The following is a 20939-nucleotide window of genomic DNA, read 5'->3' as shown; positions in this document are numbered from 1 at the left end:
TCTCTTGCCCAAGCCTGGGCAAAGAGAGAAAGTCTGCCCCCCACTAAATCCGTCTCCGGATAGGGGGCTCTGACTTCATGCTGTCTTAGGGGCGGGAGTAGGCTTTCTGGCCTGCTTGCCCTTGTTCCATGACTGGTTGCCTTTCCAACCCTGTCTGTAACGAGCAGTAGTTCCTTCCTGTTTTGGAGCGGAGGAAGTCGATGCTGCTCCTGCCTTGAAGTTACGAAAGGCACGAAAATTAGACTGTTTGGCCTTTGGTTTGGCCCTGTCCTGAGGAAGGGCGTGGCCCTTACCTCCCGTAATGTCAGCAATAATTTCCTTCAAGCCGGGCCTGAATAAGGTCTGCCCTTTGAAAGGAATGTTAAGTAGTTTAGACTTGGAAGTTACATCCGCTGACCAGGATTTAAGCCAGAGTGCTCTGCGCGCCTGTATGGCGAATCCGGAATTTTTAGCCGTAAGTTTGGTTAGATGTACTACAGCATCTGAAACAAACGCATTAGCTTGCTTAAGGGTTCTAACTTTGCTCAAGGCCTCATCCAACGGCTCTGTGCGAATCGCCTCTTCCAGAGACTCAAACCAGAATGCCGCCGCAGCCGTGACAGGCGCAATGCATGCAAGAGGCTGCAATATAAAACCCTGTTGAACAAACATTTTCTTAAGATAACCCTCTAATTTTTTATCCATTGGATCTGAGAAAGCACAGCTATCCTCCACCGGGATAGTGGTACGCTTGGCTAACGTAGAAACTGCTCCCTCCACCTTAGGGACCGTCTGCCATAAGTCTCGTGTGGTGGCGTCTATAGGGAACATTTTTCTAAATATCGGGGGAGGGGAAAAAGGCACACCGGGTCTATCCCACTCCTTACTTATAATTTCTGTAAGTCTTTTTGGTATAGGAAAAACGTCAGTACACACCGGTACCGCATAGTATCTATCCAACCTACACAATTTCTCTGGAATTGCCACCGTGTCGCAATCATTCAGAGCCGCTAATACCTCCCCTAGTAACACACGGGGGTTCTCAAGCTTAAATTTAAAATTTGAAATTTCTGAATCCGGTCTCCCCGGATCAGAACCGTCACCGACAGAATGAAGCTCACCGTCCTCATGTTCTGCAAATTGTGACGCAGTATCAGACATGGCTCTCGTGTCATCAGCGCGCTCTGTCCTTAACCCAGAGCTATCGCGTTTGCCCCTTAATTCGGGCATATTATATAATACTTCTTTCATAACATTAGCCATATCATGTAAAGTGATTTGTAAGGGCCTAGATGTACTAGGTGTCTCAATCCTACGCATCTCCCGAGCGGGAGACGCAGGTACTGACACGTGAGGAGAGTTAGGCGGCATAAATATCCCCCTCGTTGTCTGGTGATAGCTTCTTTATCGGTACAGATTGACTTTTATTCAAAGCAATATCAATACAATTGGTACACATCGTTCTATTGGGCTCCACATTGGCTTTTGAACATGATGAACAAACAGTTTCCTCTGAATCAGACATGTTTAAAACAGACTTAGCAATGAAACTAACAAGCTTGGAAATCACTTTCAATAAGTTTACAAGCAATATAAAAAACGCTGCAGCGCTTCAAAAATACAGATATAATTAAACAATTCTTAACAAGAAGTGTATTATTAGCAGAGGATTGCACCCATTAGCAAAAGGATGATTAACCCCTCAATACCCAAAACGGATAAAACAGATATCAATTAAGATTTAACGCTTTTAATCACAGTCAGCACACTGTCACAGATCTGCTGTGACTGATTACCTCCCTCACAAATGAAATTTGCAGACCCCTGAGCTCTCTAGAGACGTCCTGGATCAAGGAGGAAGAAGCAGAAAGACTGTGCAATAATTTTAACTGCGCAACAAGGCGCTAAAACATGGGCCCTCCCACTCCAATCACAACAGTGGGAGCCCTGATATAACGGTTTCCATGCAGAAAAATATGTTAGCCATGTGGAAAAAAATCATGCCCAAAGCGATTTATCACCAAAGTACCTCACAAAAACGAATAACATGCCAGTAAACGTTTTATTAAAAAACAACATTTTTCAATGTCATGCAAAGCTATCACTAAGCCTGCTACCAGTCGCTACCACTGCAGAGAAGGCTTAAGTATTATTTCAGTGTTAACAGTATTTTCTCAGTCAAATTCTAGTCCCTAGAATATAACTCGACTGCGCATACATTTATCAGCCTGATACCAGTTGCTACTACTGCATTTAAGGCTGTACTTACATCATACGGTAACAGCAGTATTTTCTTAGTCAATTCCATTCCCAGAAAATAAAGTACTGCACATACCTCATTTGCGGAGGACCCCGCATGCTATTCCCAGTTTCTGAAGTTACCCCACTCCTCAGAATGTTGAGAACAGCCAGTGGATCTTAGTTACGCCTGCTAAGATCATAGATAAAACACGCAGGCAGTTTCTTTTTCCAAATACTGCCTGAGATAGAAAAACAGCACACTCCGGTGCCATTTAAAATAACAAACTTTTGATTGAAGAATAGTTAAGTAAAAACTCCAGCTCCTCTCGCGACCTCCTTCTTTGTTGAGGGTTGCAAGAGAATGACTGGATATGACATGTGAGGGGAGGAGCTATATGGCAGCTCTGCTTGGGTGATCCTCTTGCAACTTCCTGTTGGGAAGGAGAATATATCCCATAAGTAATGGATGACCCGTGGACTGAACACACTTAACAAGAGAAATATAGGTTCCAACTAAATATACTCTGCAGCTTCTATGAGTGTGTTATACTATGATGAGGTATGCGCTATATCAAACACTAGATATTTCGGTCCATAAGCCTCTGATTTCAAGAGTACCCTAAATTTCACAACCATTACATGAGACAATAATCTTGCATTTACAGTCCTTTTCCCCTATACGTGTTAATTTGAGATGATATATGGGTCCCTCTAGTATAGTCAGAAATTCCCAACACTTGATCCCTCTAATCTTCGCTAACTGATTTATTCAAATATCCCTGGAACTCCCCCCCCCCACTCCAGTGGGCTTACATCGTAAGCAAAGGGAAATTGACCCTATAGAAACTCTTCCTTTTATTACTAAATATATTGACACATATTCTGATATGCTATAAAAACAATAAAAAAAAAAATAAAAAAAAATATAGAGGTTTACAATTTAGGACCCAATAGTGGTCCTTTACTGTCCGTAATTGTCTTCTGTAACTGTTATTTCTATAGTACTTCAGGGTCCAAAAGCGGCCTTATATATTATTCGGCAGACATATAGTCTACTCGGCAAATATTTTGTTTATTATGACTTCTAGAGATGTTATATAAATACGCAACGTCTATTTGTGTAACTTGTACGGATTCCTGATATGGAACAATTTCTATGTAAAGATTGAAATATTGTTTTGTTTGTATGCCATAAAATTAAACCTCAATAAAATTATTTTACAAAAAAAAAAGCCAAGCTTGAGCAGGCCTACAACAGGTTGCAAGTTTGTGGACTGTTCTGACCATGGGGGGTTTAGAAAACATATACAAAGTTTAATATCATTGGCTCAGGAAGCATGAGGCCTTCTTAATTAATGCTGTTTTTCTTTCCGCTTACCCCTATGAATTAAAAAAAATCTGCTGAAAATTTCGAACTGACTATTTACTCCATTTAAGTGCATTAAACCCAATAGGAAGACTATTATTATGTATAAATGAGGTAAGTAGTTTATTAGTTTGACTACAAATGCTATAGGGTGCATGTCAGTTTTTCTTAAAGGGACAGTCTACTTGATTTTTTGTATGGTTTAAAAAGATAGATAACGCCTATACTACCCATTCCCCAGCTTTGCATAACCAAAATTGTTATATTAATATACTTTATAACCTCTAAGTTTGCCTGTTTCTAAGCCCCAGCGGGCAGCCCATTTTCTCAGTGCTTTTTTATTAGATTTTTACATCTTGCTCATAAGCTAGACAGTGCTAGTTCGTGTGTGCCACATAGATAACATTGTGCTCACTCCCATGGAGAATGATAATGGTTATACATGAACCAGTGCTGTTTGGCTAAAACGCAAGATTATAAAATGCACTGAGATAAGGGGCAGTCTGCAGGGGCTTAGATGCAAGGTAATCACAGAGGTAAAAAGTATATTAATATAACTGTGCTGGTTATGCAAAACTGGGGAATGGGTAATAAAGGGATTATCTATCTTTTTAAACAAAAACTATTTTCAAGTAGACTGTACCATGAACTCCTTGTTACATTTAAACGATTTCCCTACTTGAGAACAGGCGATTCAATCAAAACAATTAACCTACAGAGCATCTCAAGGAGGGCGATACCTAAATCTGACCTGTTTGGAATACATATTGAGGGAGGTAGTTACTTGTCCCAAGCACGCACTGCTCTCCTATGGTTTATATAATAATTTAAAAGACATGTTTCCGAAGTGGTTGAGATTAAAAAATACACAAAACAAAAGAAGCAGAATAGAGGCTTAGTTAGCATCCACTATATGACTAATCTAACAATGTGTTCAGAAGACAGTCAAAATATATGCAAAAGTTTGTTGCAGTTAAACATGCTAATCCATAAGAACTGCCAGTAGTATCAATAACAATAATACTCACCTGTCTTTGGTTCCCTCAACGATTGAGCCACTGACTGACTAACAAATAAGCTTGTCTCATCGTGATACTGAGCATTAATCTGTTCGGTCCAAAAACAAATTTCTCAGAAACCACCACCCAGAAACCATTTTACAAATACTGCCATGTTAATATCACACAAGGTATCGCTCACCTGTAAGGTTCAGAGAGGAATTCTCAGCCTTCTCAAACACCACCTGACTGTTTCCCACCACCAGGCCAACATCTATCTGAAAGAGGAAGTGACAGAAGACAAAAGGTGGGCTTAGGTAAAGGCTGAAATGGAGCATGAAACATTCTCATCTTTACACCAGGTGATTCCAGAAAACATGTGTTTTATCATATTTGGTTTTATGTTACGGGTAAAGTCAGAAATGCGGTAATGCTAGGATTACCCAAGCGGCTGTGAGTAAAGTATGATGTACTGTAATTCCCCCATCTACACTATTTATTAATTTTTTGCCCCACCGATCCTCTGGCATCCACCCCAAGTGCAAAAAAGAAAGTGAAGATGTGTGAATTACAGCGCATCGTATATACACACCCTTTTTTTCAACTTTCAGGTCAGTTCTGTTTTTTGCAATTTTTTTCATGTCAAGCATCATAAGATAAAAAAAACCCATAATTTATGCTTACCTGATAAATTCCTTTCTTCTGTAGTGTGATCAGTCCACGGGTCATCATTACTTCTGGGATATTACTCCTCCCCAACAGGAAGTGCAAGAGGATTCACCCAGCAGAGCTGCATATAGCTCCTCCCCTCTACGTCACTCCCAGTCATTCGACCAAGGACCAACGAGAAAGGAAAAGCCAAGGGTGAAGTGGTGACTGGAGTATAAATTAAAAAATATTTACCTGCCTTAAAAACAGGGCGGGCCGTGGACTGATCACACTACAGAAGAAAGGAATTTATCAGGTAAGCATAAATTATGTTTTCTTCTGTTAAGTGTGATCAGTCCACGGGTCATCATTACTTCTGGGATACCAATACCAAAGCAAAAGTACACGGATGACGGGAGGGATAGGCAGGCTCTTTATACAAAAGGAACCACTGCCTGAAGAACCTTTCTCCCAAAAATAGCCTCAGATGAAGCAAAAGTGTCAAATTTGTAAAATTTGGAAAAAGTATGAAGCGAAGACCAAGTTGCAGCCTTGCAAATCTGCTCAACAGAGGCCTCATTCTTGAAGGCCCAAGTGGAAGCCACAGCTCTAGTAGAATGAGCTGTAATTCTTTCAGGAGGCTGCTGTCCAGCAGTCTCATAAGCTAAGCGAATTATGCTACGAAGCCAAAAAGAAAGAGAGGTAGCAGAAGCTTTTTGACCTCTCCTCTGCCCAGAGTAAACGACAAACAGAGAAGACGTTTGTCGAAATTCCTTAGTTGCCTGTAAGTAAAATTTTAGAGCACGGACTACATCCAGGTTGTGCAGTAGACGTTCCTTCTTCGAAGAAGGATTTGGGCACAAAGAAGGAACAACAATCTCTTGATTGATATTCCTGTTAGTAACTACCTTAGGTAAGAACCCAGGTTTAGTACGCAGAACTACCTTATCCGAATGAAAAATCAAATAAGGAGAATCACAATGTAAGGCTGATAATTCAGAGACTCTTCGAGCCGAGGAAATAGCCATTAAAAATAGAACTTTCCAAGATAACAACTTTATATCAATGGAATGAAGGGGTTCAAACGGAACGCCCTGTAAAACATTAAGAACCAGGTTTAAACTCCATGGTGGAGCACAGGCTTAATCCTGGCCAAAGCCTGACAAAAAGCCTGGACGTCAGGAACCTCTGACAGACGTTTGTGTAACAGAATGGACAGAGCTGAGATCTGTCCCTTTAATGAACTAGCAGATAAACCCTTTTCTAAACCTTCTTGTAGAAAAGACAATATCCTAGGAATCCTAACCTTACTCCAAGAGTAACCTTTGGATTCACACCAATATAGGTATTTACGCCATATCTTATGGTAAATCTTTCTGGTAACAGGTTTCCTAGCCTGTATTAAGGTATCAATAACTGACTCAGAAAACCCACGTCTTGATAAAATCAAGCGTTCAATTTCCAAGCAGTCAGCTTCAGAGAAGTTAGATTTTGATGTTTGAAGGGACCCTGTATCAGAAGGTCCTGTTTCAGAGGTAGAGACCAAGGTGGACAGGATGACATGTCCACCAGGTCTGCATACCAAGTCCTGCGTGGCCACGCAGGTGCTATTAGAATCACTGATGCTCTCTCTTGTTTGATTCTGGCAATCAATCGAGGAAGCATCGGGAAGGGTGGAAACACGTAAGCCATCCTGAAGTCCCAAGGTGCTGTTAGGGCATCTATCAGGACTGCTCCTGGATCCCTGGATCTGGACCCGTAACGAGGAAGCTTGGCGTTCTGTCGAGACGCCATGAGATCTATCTCTGGTTTGCCCCAACGTCGAAGTATTTGGGCAAAGACCTCCGGATGAAGTTCCCACTCCCCCGGATGAAAAGTCTGACGACTTAAGAAATCCGCCTCCCAGTTCTCCACTCCCGGGATGTGGATTGCTGACAGGTGGCAAGAGTGAGACTCTGCCCAGCGAATTATCTTTGATACTTCCATCATAGCTAGGGAGCTTCTTGTCCCTCCCTGATGGTTGATGTAAGCTACAGTCGTGATGTTGTCCGACTGAAACCTGATGAACCCCCGAGTTGTCAACTGGGGCCAAGCCAGGAGGGCATTGAGAACTGCTCTCAATTCCAGAATGTTTATTGGCAGGAGACTCTCCTCCTGACTCCATTGTCCCTGAGCCTTCAGAGAATTCCAGACGGCACCCCAACCTAGAAGGCTGGCGTCTGTTGTTACAATTGTCCAGTCTGGTCTGCTGAATGGCATCCCCCTGGACAGATGTGGCCGAGAAAGCCACCATAGAAGAGAATTTCTGGTCTCTTGATCCAGATTCAGAGAAGGGGATAAGTCTGAGTAATCCCCATTCCACTGACTTAGCATGCACAATTGCAGTGGTCTGAGGTGTAAGCGTGCAAAGGGTACTATGTCCATTGCCGCTACCATTAAGCCGATTACCTCCATGCATTGAGCCACTGACGGGTGTTGAATGGAATGAAGGGTGCGGCAAGCACTTTGAAGTCTTGTTAGCCTGTCCTCTGTCAGGTAAATCTTCATTTCTACAGAATCTATAAGAGTCCCCAGGAAGGGAACTCTTGTGAGTGGAACGAGTGAACTTTTCTTTTCGTTCACCTTCCATCCATGTGACCTTAGAAATGCCAGTACTAACTCTGTATGAGACTTGGCAGTTTGAAAGCTTGAAGCTTGTATCAGAATGTTGTCTAGGTATGGAGCTACCGAGATTCCCCGCGGTCTTAGTACCGCCAGAAGAGCACCCAGAACCTTTGTGAAGATTCTTGGAGCTGTAGCCAATCCGAATGGAAGAGCCACAAACTGGTAATGCCTGTCTAGGAAGGCAAACCTTAGGTACCGGTAATGATCTTTGTGAATCGGTATGTGAAGGTAAGCATCTTTTAAATCTACAGTGGTCATGTACTGACCCTCTTGGATCATAGGTAAAATTGTCCGAATAGTCTCCATCTTGAACGATGGAACTCTTAGGAATTTGTTTAGGATCTTTAAGTCCAGGATTGGTCTGAAAGTTCCCTCTTTTTTGGGAACCACAAACAGATTTGAGTAAAACCCCTGTCCCTGTTCCGATCGTGGAACTGGATGGATTACTCCCATTAACAAGAGCTCTTGTACGCAGCGTAGAAACGCCTCTTTCTTTGTCTGGATTGTTGACAACCTTGACAGATGAAATCTCTCTCTTGGAGGAGAGTATTTGAAGTCCAGAAGGTATCCCTGAGATATTATCTCTAGCGCCCAGGGATCCTGGACATCTCTTGCCCAAGCCTGGGCGAAGAGAGAAAGTCTGCCCCCCACTAGATCCGATCCCGGATCGGGGGCCCTCAATTCATGCTGTTTTAGGGGCAGCAGCAGGTTTCCTGGTCTGCTTGCCCTTGTTCCAGGACTGGTTAGGTTTCCAGCCTTGTCTGTAGCGAGCAACAGCTCCTTCCTGTTTTGGTGCAGAGGAAGTTGATGCTGCTCCTGCTTTGAAATTACGAAAGGAACGAAAATTAGACTGTCTAGCCTTAGCTTTGGCTTTGTCCTGAGGCAGGGCATGGCCTTTACCTCCTGTAATGTCAGCGATAATCTCTTTCAACCCGGGCCCGAATAAGGTCTGCCCTTTGAAAGGTATATTAAGCAATTTAGACTTAGAAGTAACATCAGCTGACCAGGATTTTAGCCACAGCGCCCTGCGTGCCTGAATGGCGAATCCTGAATTCTTCGCCGTAAGTTTAGTAAGATGTACTACGGCCTCCGAAATGAATGAATTAGCTAGTTTAAGGACTCTAAGCCTGTCCGTAATGTCGTCCAGAGTAGCTGAACTAATGTTCTCTTCCAGAGACTCAATCCAGAATGCCGCTGCAGCCGTGATCGGCGCAATGCATGCAAGGGGTTGCAATATAAAACCTTGTTGAACAAACATTTTCTTAAGGTAACCCTCTAATTTTTTATCCATTGGATCTGAAAAAGCACAGCTATCCTCCACCGGGATAGTGGTACGCTTAGCTAAAGTAGAAACTGCTCCCTCCACCTTAGGGACCGTTTGCCATAAGTCCCGTGTGGTGGCGTCTATTGGAAACATTTTTCTAAATATCGGAGGGGGTGAGAACGGCACACCGGGTCTATCCCACTCCTTAGTAACAATTTCAGTAAGTCTCTTAGGTATAGGAAAAACCTCAGTACTCGCCGGTACCCGCAAAATATTTATCCAACCTACACATTTTCTCTGGTATTGCAACTGTGTTACAATCATTCAGAGCCGCTAACACCTCCCCTAGTAATACACGGAGGTTTTCCAGTTTAAATTTAAAATTTGAAATATCTGAATCCAGTCTGTTTGGATCAGAACCGTCACCCACAGAATGAAGTTCTCCGTCCTCATGTTCTGCCACCTGTGACGCAGTGTCTGACATGGCCCTAATATTATCAGCGCACTCTGTTCTCACCCCAGAGTGATCACGCTTACCTCTTAGTTCTGGTAATTTAGCCAAAACTTCAGTCATAACAGTAGCCATATCCTGTAATGTGATTTGTAATGGCCGCCCAGATGTACTCGGCGCTACAATATCACGCACCTCCCGAGCGGGAGATGCAGGTACTGACACGTGAGGCGAGTTAGTCGGCATAACTCTCCCCTCGTTGTTTGGTGAAATTTGTTCAATTTGTACAGATTGACTTTTATTTAAAGTAGCATCAATACAGTTAGTACATAAATTTCTATTGGGCTCCACTTTGGCATTGCAACAAATGACACAGGTATCTTCCTCTGAATCAGATATGTTTAACACACTAGCAAATAAACTTGCAACTTGGAATACAATTCAATTAGAATAATATTAAAAACGTACTGTGCCTTTAAGAAGCACAGAAGATCTATGACAGTTGAAAATTAATAAATTGAAACAGTTATAGCCTCAATCCTTATAAACAACACAACTTTAGCAAAGGTTTAATCCCATTAGCAAAGATAATAAATTCTGAAAGCAGGAAATAAATTACAGAATAAACGTTTTTTGTCTCAGTCAACTATAATTCTCACAGCTCTGCTGAGAGAAATTACCTCCCTCAAAATAAGTTTTGAAGACCCCTGAGCTCTGTAGAGATGAACCGGATCATGCAGGAAATACAATGAGCTGCTGACTGAAATATCTGATGCGTAGCAAAAGCGCCAAAAAACGGCCCCTCCCCCTCACACACAGCAGTGAGAGAGAACAGAAACTGTCAGAAAAAAGATTAAGCAACTGCCAAGTGGAAAAATAGTGCCCAAAACATTTATTCACTCAGTACCTCAGCAAATGAAAACGATTTTACATTCCAGCAAAAACGTTAAACATAATTTCTAGTTATTAAACAGCTTTATGTACTTCTTACAGTGTAATTCTAGTGAAGTACCATTCCCCAGAATACTGAAGTGTAAAGTATACATACATGACATATCGGTATGGCAGGATTTTCTCATCAATTCCATTGTCAGAAAATAAAAGCTGCTACATACCTCTATGCAGATTCATCTGCCCGCTGTCCCCTGATCTGAAGTTTACCTCTCCTCAGATGGCCGAGAAACAGCAATATGATCTTAACTACTCCGGCTAAAATCATAGCAAAAACTCTGGTAGATTCTTCTTCAAACTCTGCCAGAGAGGTAATAACACACTCCGGTGCTATTTTAAAATAACAAACTTTTGATTGAAGATATAAAACTAAGTATAATCACCATAGTCCTCTCACACATCCTATCTAGTCGTTGGGTGCAAGAGAATGACTGGGAGTGACGTAGAGGGGAGGAGCTATATGCAGCTCTGCTGGGTGAATCCTCTTGCACTTCCTGTTGGGGAGGAGTAATATCCCAGAAGTAATGATGACCCGTGGACTGATCACACTTAACAGAAGAAAAATATTCTTGCTTAAAGGGACGTTAAACTCAATTTTTTTTTATTTCATGATTAAGATAGAGCATACAACTTTAACCAACTTTCTAATTTATTTCTATTTTCTTATTTGCTCCTTTAACATATCAAGAGAATGAAGCAAATTTGATAAAAGAAGTATATTTAAAAAAATAAATAAAAAAATTGTATGTTTTATCTGAATCATGAAAGAAAAATTTGGGGTTTTATGTACCTTTAAGTGACATCCTTGCAAGTGTTGCCCCAAAAAAAGAGAGTCAGAGAAGAAAACCTAAAACTATTAAGATAAAATAATAAGAGCAACTTTTCTGTTTTATTAATTAACCTTTAGTTGCTAAAAGACCAATGTCATTTATCATATGAATGACTAAACATTTTTGAGCACAAAAGTGGTTTTAAACCATTGTTATTCTATAGTATATATACGCAATGATTTACATTTTTATTTTAATACAAAGAATAAGATTCCCTAAAGTTTAGAGCTTGTGGCAAGAAACCTGCATCACATTATGAAAGAATCCTCTTTATGAAAAAAATTAGAACTCGCCATTTTGAACCATTGGGCAGTTTTCTGCTGGTAACTCCAACTGCTATAATTAGCAAAGTCACAACTTCCTTTAGAAGATATTTAGAAAAAATGGGCAGTGTCACCTACTTACCTTCTGTCTCTTGCCTGTGGGTTGTTCTCCTTTCAGGATGCTGGGATCCATTGCATCAATGTCTTTCACCACCAATCCAAAGAGTTTGTCATTAAAATTGAACACAAGCTGTAATGAAAATCATATGTCATTAAATACCTAATGTAACATAATCTAGTACTACACAAGGAATAAAAGGCTCTCTGGAAATACTAATTCAGTGTATTAAGTTTGAATATTAATCTAAAGAGTCAGTATACAATAATGAATTTAAAACTTCTGCACATTATAATAGTTAGGCTTACCTGTTGCCCTACTGAGAAGGCCTGGTTGTTGAAATGCTGAATGAATTCTCCAGCCATCCTGTCTGTGTCATAAGGGTTTGAGTCCACATTCTTCTTCTGAAGGAAATCTATCTCTATGGTCATGGTGCCAATGCACTGTTTTGCCTTATCAAAGTTGTACAAAAGGGCTAAAGAGAGAATAAAATACAATATTTTAGGATCATGTTAACCCCACTAAACTATCATCGACCTATACAGTGATGTGTAAAATATGCAGAAACAGAGAAATCTCCCTACACTGCTCCGAGTGGACATGACTATCCAACTCCCAGCAGTCTACTAAGAATACTCTTGGTGAGGCTGAACAGAAGTTTTAAGACTCCAAATATCCCATGGTCCACAATTCATCGACTTACTTTCCTACAAATTGTCTACAATGATGTTTGAAAAAAATAAAATCATATGTTCCAGATGCCTTATTATTTTATAGTAATAATAAAAAATAGTACAGGAGAGAGAAAGAGATGAAAATTGCTAGAAATACAGTAGAGTGGAGAACTAAGTAGATAGAAGCACTCAAATGGAAAGAATGAAAGTACATATTTAACCCCTTCAGTACCGGGAATTTTAGAGGAAAAACTTGCCCAAAGTACTGGAGATTTTTGAACATTTTTGCCATCACTCCATTTAAACAGAAAATGAGCCTTTGTTTTGTTTTTTTATTTACCTATCAGAACTATATATAAATATAAGTAGACAACCCAAGGTATTGATCCAAGCTCATTCTGTCATATTTAATGGCACCATTTCACCGCCAAATGCAATCATATTAAAAAACAAACAAAAATAATAATACCTTTTTCACAAATTTTGGGTTTATCACTGAAATGATTTACACACAACTACTGCAGTCATAAGACAAATGGTTGTAAAATCTTCTCTGGGGTCCACTTTGCAATTAGTTTTTTGCAATTAGGCCGCTAATTGCAGCTGCAAACAACACTTCTGAAATTCCAAATAGTGGACGGGTTAGTTAGTTAGCTAGCTAGTAAGGGTAAAAGTATTGTAATGCAGGGATCCCCCCACACACACACACACCTGATCCCTCTCAAACACACTCATTACCACCATCTTCCAGTATGTTTTTAATTATTTCTCCCAAACACCTTTATACCCTCCCCTCGCACACTATTGGCAGCCATCTTAGGTACAGGCAGCTGTGTGCCATTACTCAGTTTAGGGTATTTTATTATTTTAATTTTTCTTAATAGTTTTTGCTGTAGCATAGTGGTCCCCTCTCACCCTCCCCGCTATCATTTTGTAGCACCCCCCAACCCGATATGACATTTTCTGTAATGTAGCATCCTATACCTCCCTCTCCCTTCCAAACTTTAGTGTAACCTAATACTATTAAGCAATACAATCCATCCAACATTTAAAGGGTAAAGGAAATGCTTGTAAACAATTTAATACTCTCCAGCAGGTAAAGTGGATCATTGGGAACAAATTAAAGGAGAGAACATTTTTGAGTAAATTGTCCCTTTAAAGGACTATTAAAGTGGAAAACGCTGATGCTAATTTGTTAGAGCATGTAAATTTAATACCAATATGGGAAATCGTAAAAACATTAACCAAAATGTATAATTACTATAAACAATAAAGGGACATCTCCCTCTAGAAGTAAACAGATAAAGCCTCGATGATAAGGATCAATAATAAAAGTTAAAATAAAAAGTTGAGTACTCAGTCTCTCATTGACTGAGATGAATAAAATGTCACTCCATAAAGTGAAGCACTTCGTTATTGCAATAGTATGTAGAAATTTGTGTTTTGTCAGTTTTCCACTGTGGGCAGCCGAGTATGGACAAGGACTACCCGCAGAGGAAAACTGACAAAACACAAGTCTAAAGGTACAGATTTGTAATATACACTCATTTCTTTCATGTAATTGGCAAGAGTCCATGAGCTAGTGATGTATGGGATATACAATCCTACCAGGAGGGGCAAAGTTTTCCAAACCTCAAAATGCCTATAAATACACCCCTCACCACACCCACAATTCAGTTTTACAAACTTTGCCTCCTATGGAGGTGGTGAAGTTTGTGCTAAGATTTCTACGTTGACATGCGCTTCTCAGCATTTTGAAGCCCGATTCCTCTCAGAGTACAGTGAATGTCAGAGGGATGTGAAGGGAGCATCACCTATTGAATACAATGGTGATCCTAACGGGGATCTATTTAATAGGTTCTCTGTTATCGGTCGTAGAGATTCATCTCCTACCTCCCTTTTCAGATCGACGATATACTCTTATATACCATTACCTCTACTGATTCTCGTTTCAGTAGTGGTTTGGCTATCTGCTATATGTGGATGAGTGTCTTTTGGTAAGTATGTTTCATTTATTTAAGACACTCTCAGCTATGGTTTGGCACTTTGTATAAAAAGTTCTAAATATATGTTTATACTTATATTTGCCATGATTCAGGTTTATCAGTATATTTCCTTTTTTGCAGACTGTCAGTTTCATATTTTGGAAATGCATTAAAAAAAAAAAAAATTTTACCTGAGGTTTTCAAATTGATTCTAATTTGCGGGCTGTATTGGGCTCGCGTGAGCACAAAATGCTGAAATTTATTGCGTCATTCTTGGCGCAAGACTTTTTTGGCACGAGAATCACGTTTGTTTGGGCAAATTCGTCATATCCGGCGTCAACTAAGATGCCGGAAATTACGAATTTGCGTAAACAAAGGTTGTGTCATCTAGGACGCTCATGTTCGTTGCGGACGTTTTTGGCGCCAAAAAATATTTTCAGTTGTGGGCATCATACTTGGCGCCAAACTGTCATTATTTAAGACTTCATTTCCTTTTGCCTCTGGTCCTTTTTTTCTTTATCAGAGGCCTATTCTGTTTGCATTTTTCCGATTCCTGAAACTGTCATAGTAATTGTAACTGTAATAGATAATTTTGCTTTATATGTTGTTTTTTCTCTTACATATTGCAAGATGTCTCAATCTGATCCTGTTTCAGAATCTACTACTGGAATCCTGCTGCCTTGTGCATTTGTTGTAAACTTGTAGTAACTGTTCCTCTGGCTGTAGTTTGTAATAGTTGTCATGATAAACTTTTACATGCAGAGAATATTTCCATCAGTAGTGTTGCATTACCTGTTGCTGGTCCTTCAACATCTAATGTTCAGGATATTCCTGTCAATTTGAGAGAATTTATTTCCGATTCCATTCAGAAGGCTTTGTCTGCCATTCCGCCTTCTAATAAATGTAAAAGGTCTTTTAAAACTTCTCATACAGTTGATGAATTTTCAAATGACCGACAACATACTGATTTATCTATCTCTGATGAGGATCTGTCTGATTCAGAGGATCCTGCCTCAGATATTGACACTGACAAATCTTTGTATTGATTTAAAATGGAGTATATTCGTTCATTATTGAAGGAAGTGTTGATTGCATTAGATATAGAGGAGTCTAGTCCTCTTGATACTAAAACTAGTAAAGATTTAAATTTGATTTATAAACATCATATTGTTATTCCAGAGGTTTTTCCAGTTCCTGATGCTATTTCAGATATGATTTCAAAGGAATGGAATAGACTGGGTACTTCTTTTACTCCTTCTTCAAGGTTTAAAAAATGGTATCCTTTGCCTACTAATAGATTGGAGTTTTGGGAAAAGATCCCCCAGGTTGATGGGGACATCTCTACTCTTGCTAAGCGTACTACTATTCCTACGGAAGACAGTACTTCTTTTAAAGATCCTTTAGATAGGAAACTTGAATCCTTTCTAAGGAAGGCTTATTTATGTTCAAGTCATCTTCTTAGGCCTGCTATTTCTTTGGCTAATGTTGCAGCTGCTTCAACTTTTTGGTTGGAAACTTTAGCGCAACAAGTATCAGACCATAATATGTATAGCATTGTTAAGTTAATTCAACATGCTAATAATTTTGTTTGTGATGCCATTTTTTATATCATCAGAATTGATGTTAGATATATGTCTTTAGCTATTTTAGCTAGAAGAGCTTTATGGCTTAAATCTTGGAATGCTGATATGACTTCTAAATCGATGTTGCTATCTCTTTCTTTCCAAGGTAATAAATTATTTGGTTCTCAGTTGGATTCTATTATTTCAACTGTTACTGGGGTGGGGAGGGGGCTTTTTTACCTCAGGATAAAAAATCTAAGGGAAAATTATAAGCTTCTAACCGTTTTCGTTCCTTTTGACAAAATAAGGAACAGAAACCTAATCCTTCCCCTAAGGAATCTGTTTCCAATTGGAAGCCTTCCTCTGGAATAAATCCAAGCCATTTAAGAGATCTAAACCAACCCCCAAGTCCGCATGAAGGTGCGGCCCTCATTCCAGCTCAGATGGTAGGGGGCAGACTAAAATTTTTCAAGGATGTTTGGATAAATACAATCCAAAATCATTGGATTCAGAACATTGTCTCTCAGGGGTACAGAATAGGTTTCAGAGTAAGACCGCCTGTGAGAAGTTCTCTCACGCATTCCAGTGAACCCAGAGAAAGCACAGGCTTTCCTGAAGTGTGTTTCAGACCTGGAGTCTTCTGGGGTAATCGTGCCGGTTCCTTTTCAGAAACAGGGTCTGGGGTTTTATTCGAATCTGGTTCATTGTCCCAAAGAAAGAAAATTCATTCAGACCAGTTCTGGATCTAAAAATCTTGAATCGTTATGTAAGAATACCAACATTCAAAATGGTGACTATAAGGACTATTCTGCCTTTTGCTCAGCAAGGGCATCATATGTCCACAATAGACTAACAGGATGCATATCTTTATATTCCGATTCATCCAGATCACCATCAGTTCCTGAGATTCTCTTTTCTAGACAAGCATTACCAATTTGTTGCTCTTCCTTTTGGCCTAGCAACAGCTCCAAGGATCTTTTCAAAGGTTCTTAGTGCCCTTCTCTCTGTAATCAGAGAGCAGGGTATTGCGGTGTTTCCTTATTTGGACAATATCTTGGTACTCGCTCAGTCTTTACGTTCTGCAGAATCTCACACGAATCAATTAGTGTTGTTTCTTCAAAGACATGGTTGGAGGATCAATTTACCAAAAAGTTCCTTGATTCCTCAGACAAGGGTAACCTTTTTAAGTTTCCAGATAGATTCAGTATCCATGACTTTGTCACTAACAGACAAGATACGTTTGAAGTTGGTTGCAGCCTGTCGGAACCTTCAGTCTCAGTCATTCCCTTCAGTAGCTATGTGCATGGAGGTTTTAGGTCTCATGACTGCAGCATCAGACGCGATCCCATTTGCTCGTTTTCACATGAGACCTCTTCAGCTTTGTATGCTGAACCAATGGTGCAGGGATTATACAAGGATATCACAATTAATATCCTTAAATCCTAATGTTCGACTATCTCTGACTTGGTGGTTAGATCACCATTGTATAGTTCAAGGGGCCTCTTTTGTTCGTCCAACCTGGTCCTTGATCACAACAGATGCGAGTCTTTCAGGTTGGGGAGCTGTCTGGGGATCTCTGACAGCACAAGGGGTTTGGAAATCTCAAGAGGCGAGATTACCAATCAATATTTTGGAACTCTCTGCGATTTTCAGGGCTCTTCAGATTTGGCCTCTCTTGAAGAGAGAACCGTTCATTTGTTTTCAGACCGACAATATCACAACTGTGGCATATGTCAATCATCAGGGTGGGACTCACAGTCCCCAAGCTATGAAAGAAGTATCTCGGATACTTGCCTGGGCGGAATATCCCATATCCCAGGTATAGACAATTGGGAAGTGGATTATCTCAGTCATCAGACTTTACATCCGGGAGAGTGGTCTCTTCACCCAGATGTGTTTTTTTAAATTGTTCAGATGTGGGGGCTTCCAGAAATAGATCTGATGGCATCTCATCTAAACAAGAAACGTCCCAGGTACCTGTCCATGTCCAGGGATCCTCAGGCGGAGGCAGTGGATGCATTGACACTTCCTTGGAGTTATCAACCTGCCTATATTTTCCGCCTCTAGTTCTTCTCCCAAGAGTGTTTTCCAAAATCATCATGGAGCAATCATTTGTGCTGCTGGTGGCTCCAGCATGGCCACACAGGTTTTGATATGCGGATCTTGTTCAGATGTCCAGTTGCCAACCTTGGCCACTTCCGTTAAGACCAGACCTTCTATCTCAAGGTCCGTTTTTCCATCAGGATCTGAAATCATTAAATTTGAAGGTATGGAAATTGAACGCTTAGTGCTTAGTCATAGAGGTTTTTCTGACTCATTAATTAAAACTATGTTGCAGGCTTGTAAATCTGTTTCTAGAAAGATTTATTATCGAGTTTGGAAGACCTACATTTCATGGTGTTGTTCTCATAAATTCACTTTTACTTTTACAGTTTCTTCAGGATGCTTTGGATAAGGGTTTGTCTGCAAGTTCTTTGAAAGGACACATTTCTGCTCTGTCTTATTCCACAGAAAAATTGCTAAACTTCCTGATATTCATTATTTTGTACAGGCGTTGGTCCGTATCAAGCCTGTCCTTAAATCAATCTCTCCTCCCTGGAGTCTTAATTTGGTTTTAAAGGCTTTACAGTCTCCTCCGTTTGAGCCTATGCATTTTTTGGACATTAAATTGCTTTCTTGGAAAGTGTTGTTTCTTTTGGCCATCTCTTCTGCTAGAAGAGTTTCTGAATTATCTGCTCTTACTTGTGAGTCTCCTTTTCTGATTTTTCATCAGGATAAGGCGGTTTAGCGGACTTCATTTACATTGCTACCTAAAGTTGTGAATTCCAACAATATTAGTAGAGAAATTATTGTCCCTTCCTTGTGTCCTAATCCTAAGAATTCTTTGGAAAGATCCTTACATTCTTTGGATGTGGTGAGAGCTTTGAAATATTATGTTGAAGCTACTAAAGATTTCAGGAAGACTTTTAGTCTATTTGTTATCTTTTCTGGTTCTAGGAAAGGTCAGAAGGCTTCTGCTGTTTACTTGGCTTTGTGGTTAAAGCTTTTGATTCATCACACTTATGTGGAGTCGGGTAAATCCCCGCCTCAGAGGATTACGGCTCATTTTACTAGGTCTGTTTCCACTTCCTGGGCTTTTAAAAATGAAGCTTCAGTTGATCAGATTTGCAAAGCAGCAACTTGGTCTTCTTTGCATACATTTACTAAATTCTTCCATTTTGATGTTTTTTCTTCTTCAGAAGCAGTTTTTGGTAGAAAAGTTCTTCAGGCAGCTGTTTCAGTTTGATTCTTCTGCTTATAATTTCAGTTGTTTTCTTTTTCTTTATAAGATTAAAACTTATGATTTGGGTTGTGGATTAATTTTTTTCAGCGGAATTGGCTGTCTTTATTTTTATCCCTCCCTCTCTAGTTACTCTTGAGTGAAGTTCCACATCTTGGGTATTTGCTATCCCATACGTCACTAGCTAATGGACTCTTGCCAATTACATGAAAGAAAACATAATTTATGTAAGAATTTACCTGATAAATTAATTTATTTCATATTGGCAAGAGTCCATGAGGCCCACCCTTTTTATGGTGGTTATGATTATTCCAATTCCTTTGTTTATGCTTTTTGCTGAATTGTGGGTGTGGTGAGGGGTGTATTTATAGACATTTTGAGGTTTGGGAAACTTTGCCCCGCCTGGTAGGATTGTATATCCCATATGTCACTAGGTCATGGACTCTTGTCAATATGAAAGAAATTAATTTATCAGGTAAATTCTTACATAAATTATGTTTTCTGCATGCTAGAGGGAGACATACCTTTATTGTTAGCAATTATACATTTTGATTAATGTTTTTATGATTTCCATATTGGTATTAAATTATTTTATTAACCATTTATTTGGAGCATTGCTGTTTTACATTTTCACTTACTTATTTTGAATTTCATACGTATTTTTAGTTTACTATATAACTTATTTATAGATACGTGTTTTACACCTGCATGTATCAAACACATAATTAAAGTACCATCCAAGAGCCCCAGAGAACTGCTGGTCCAGAGCGGAAACTGCTGGTTAGCCAATACTCAGAAATTAGGAATTTCACAAACATCAGCACTTTTCTCTCTCAGTCTCTACCTTCTTCCACAAAAAAATTATTGAATACTCAACCTTTTCTACAGGATTGCATTTTAACATTCCAGATACAATGTTATACTGTATTCCTTAGCCCCTCTGTCTGTATGGCTATTTTGTCTTATATAAACATTTCTAATATATTCTGTAACTTCAAATTATCTCTAGGATTGCAGGGCAGCAGATGACAGACATAGAGAAAACAGTGTGTTACAGATGGACTGGGAGAAGCAGGTGAGGCACTGGCACAGCAGAGACCTGTAGTAACTTGAAGTGGTCCCTGTGAATTGAAACATGAAGGTAAGCATCTTTCAAGTCTATATTCGTCATGAACTGCCCCTCTTGTACTAGGGGCAGAATAGGTCTGATCGTTTCCATTTTGAACGAAGGAACAGCCAGAAACTTGTTTAAACACTTTAGGTCCAAAATCAGGCGGAACGTGCCCTTCTTCGGACCCACAAACAGATTTGAGTAGTACCCTAGACCCTCCTGTTTGGGGTTCTGGTATGATAACACCTAGAGAGGAGAGATCCCTCACACATTCTAGAAAGGCTGCTCTCTTTTCCGGTCTTGAAGACAGGAGGAATCTGCCCCTGGGGCGGATGGGACCTGAATTCTATCCTGTAACCCTGGGTGACAACCTCCAGAACCCAAGGGTCCTGAACGTCCTGCCACCAGGCTTTTGGAGAAGAGAGACAATCTGCCCCCTACTTGGTCCGGGGACCGGTCGGGGGCCACCCCTTCGTGCAGGTTTTGTCTAAGCGGGCTTCTTGTTCTGCTTGGACTTGTTCCAAAACTGAGCGGGCTCCCAAGTTCTCTTGGAC

The 20939-nt window shown here is 40.1% G+C and overlaps 1 protein-coding gene across 1 annotated transcript in view; it reads right to left on the bottom strand.

The window, feature by feature from the left end:
- Positions 1–20939, bottom strand: part of NSF (N-ethylmaleimide sensitive factor, vesicle fusing ATPase) — a 303795-nt gene that overhangs the window by 157020 nt on the left and 125836 nt on the right. The window contains exons 5-7 of the mRNA XM_053699733.1: positions 12082–12248; positions 11798–11905; positions 4787–4862 (exon numbers count right to left, since the gene is read on the bottom strand). Of these exons, the coding sequence (XP_053555708.1) occupies positions 4787–4862; positions 11798–11905; positions 12082–12248 (351 nt within the window). The remainder of the gene's footprint in view (positions 1–4786; positions 4863–11797; positions 11906–12081; positions 12249–20939) is intronic.

The sequence above is a fragment of the Bombina bombina genome, chromosome 1, assembly GCF_027579735.1.
Source record: "Bombina bombina isolate aBomBom1 chromosome 1, aBomBom1.pri, whole genome shotgun sequence".
NCBI classification, from domain to species: domain Eukaryota; kingdom Metazoa; phylum Chordata; class Amphibia; order Anura; family Bombinatoridae; genus Bombina; species Bombina bombina.
This window is presented reverse-complemented; position numbering and strand designations above follow the sequence as displayed.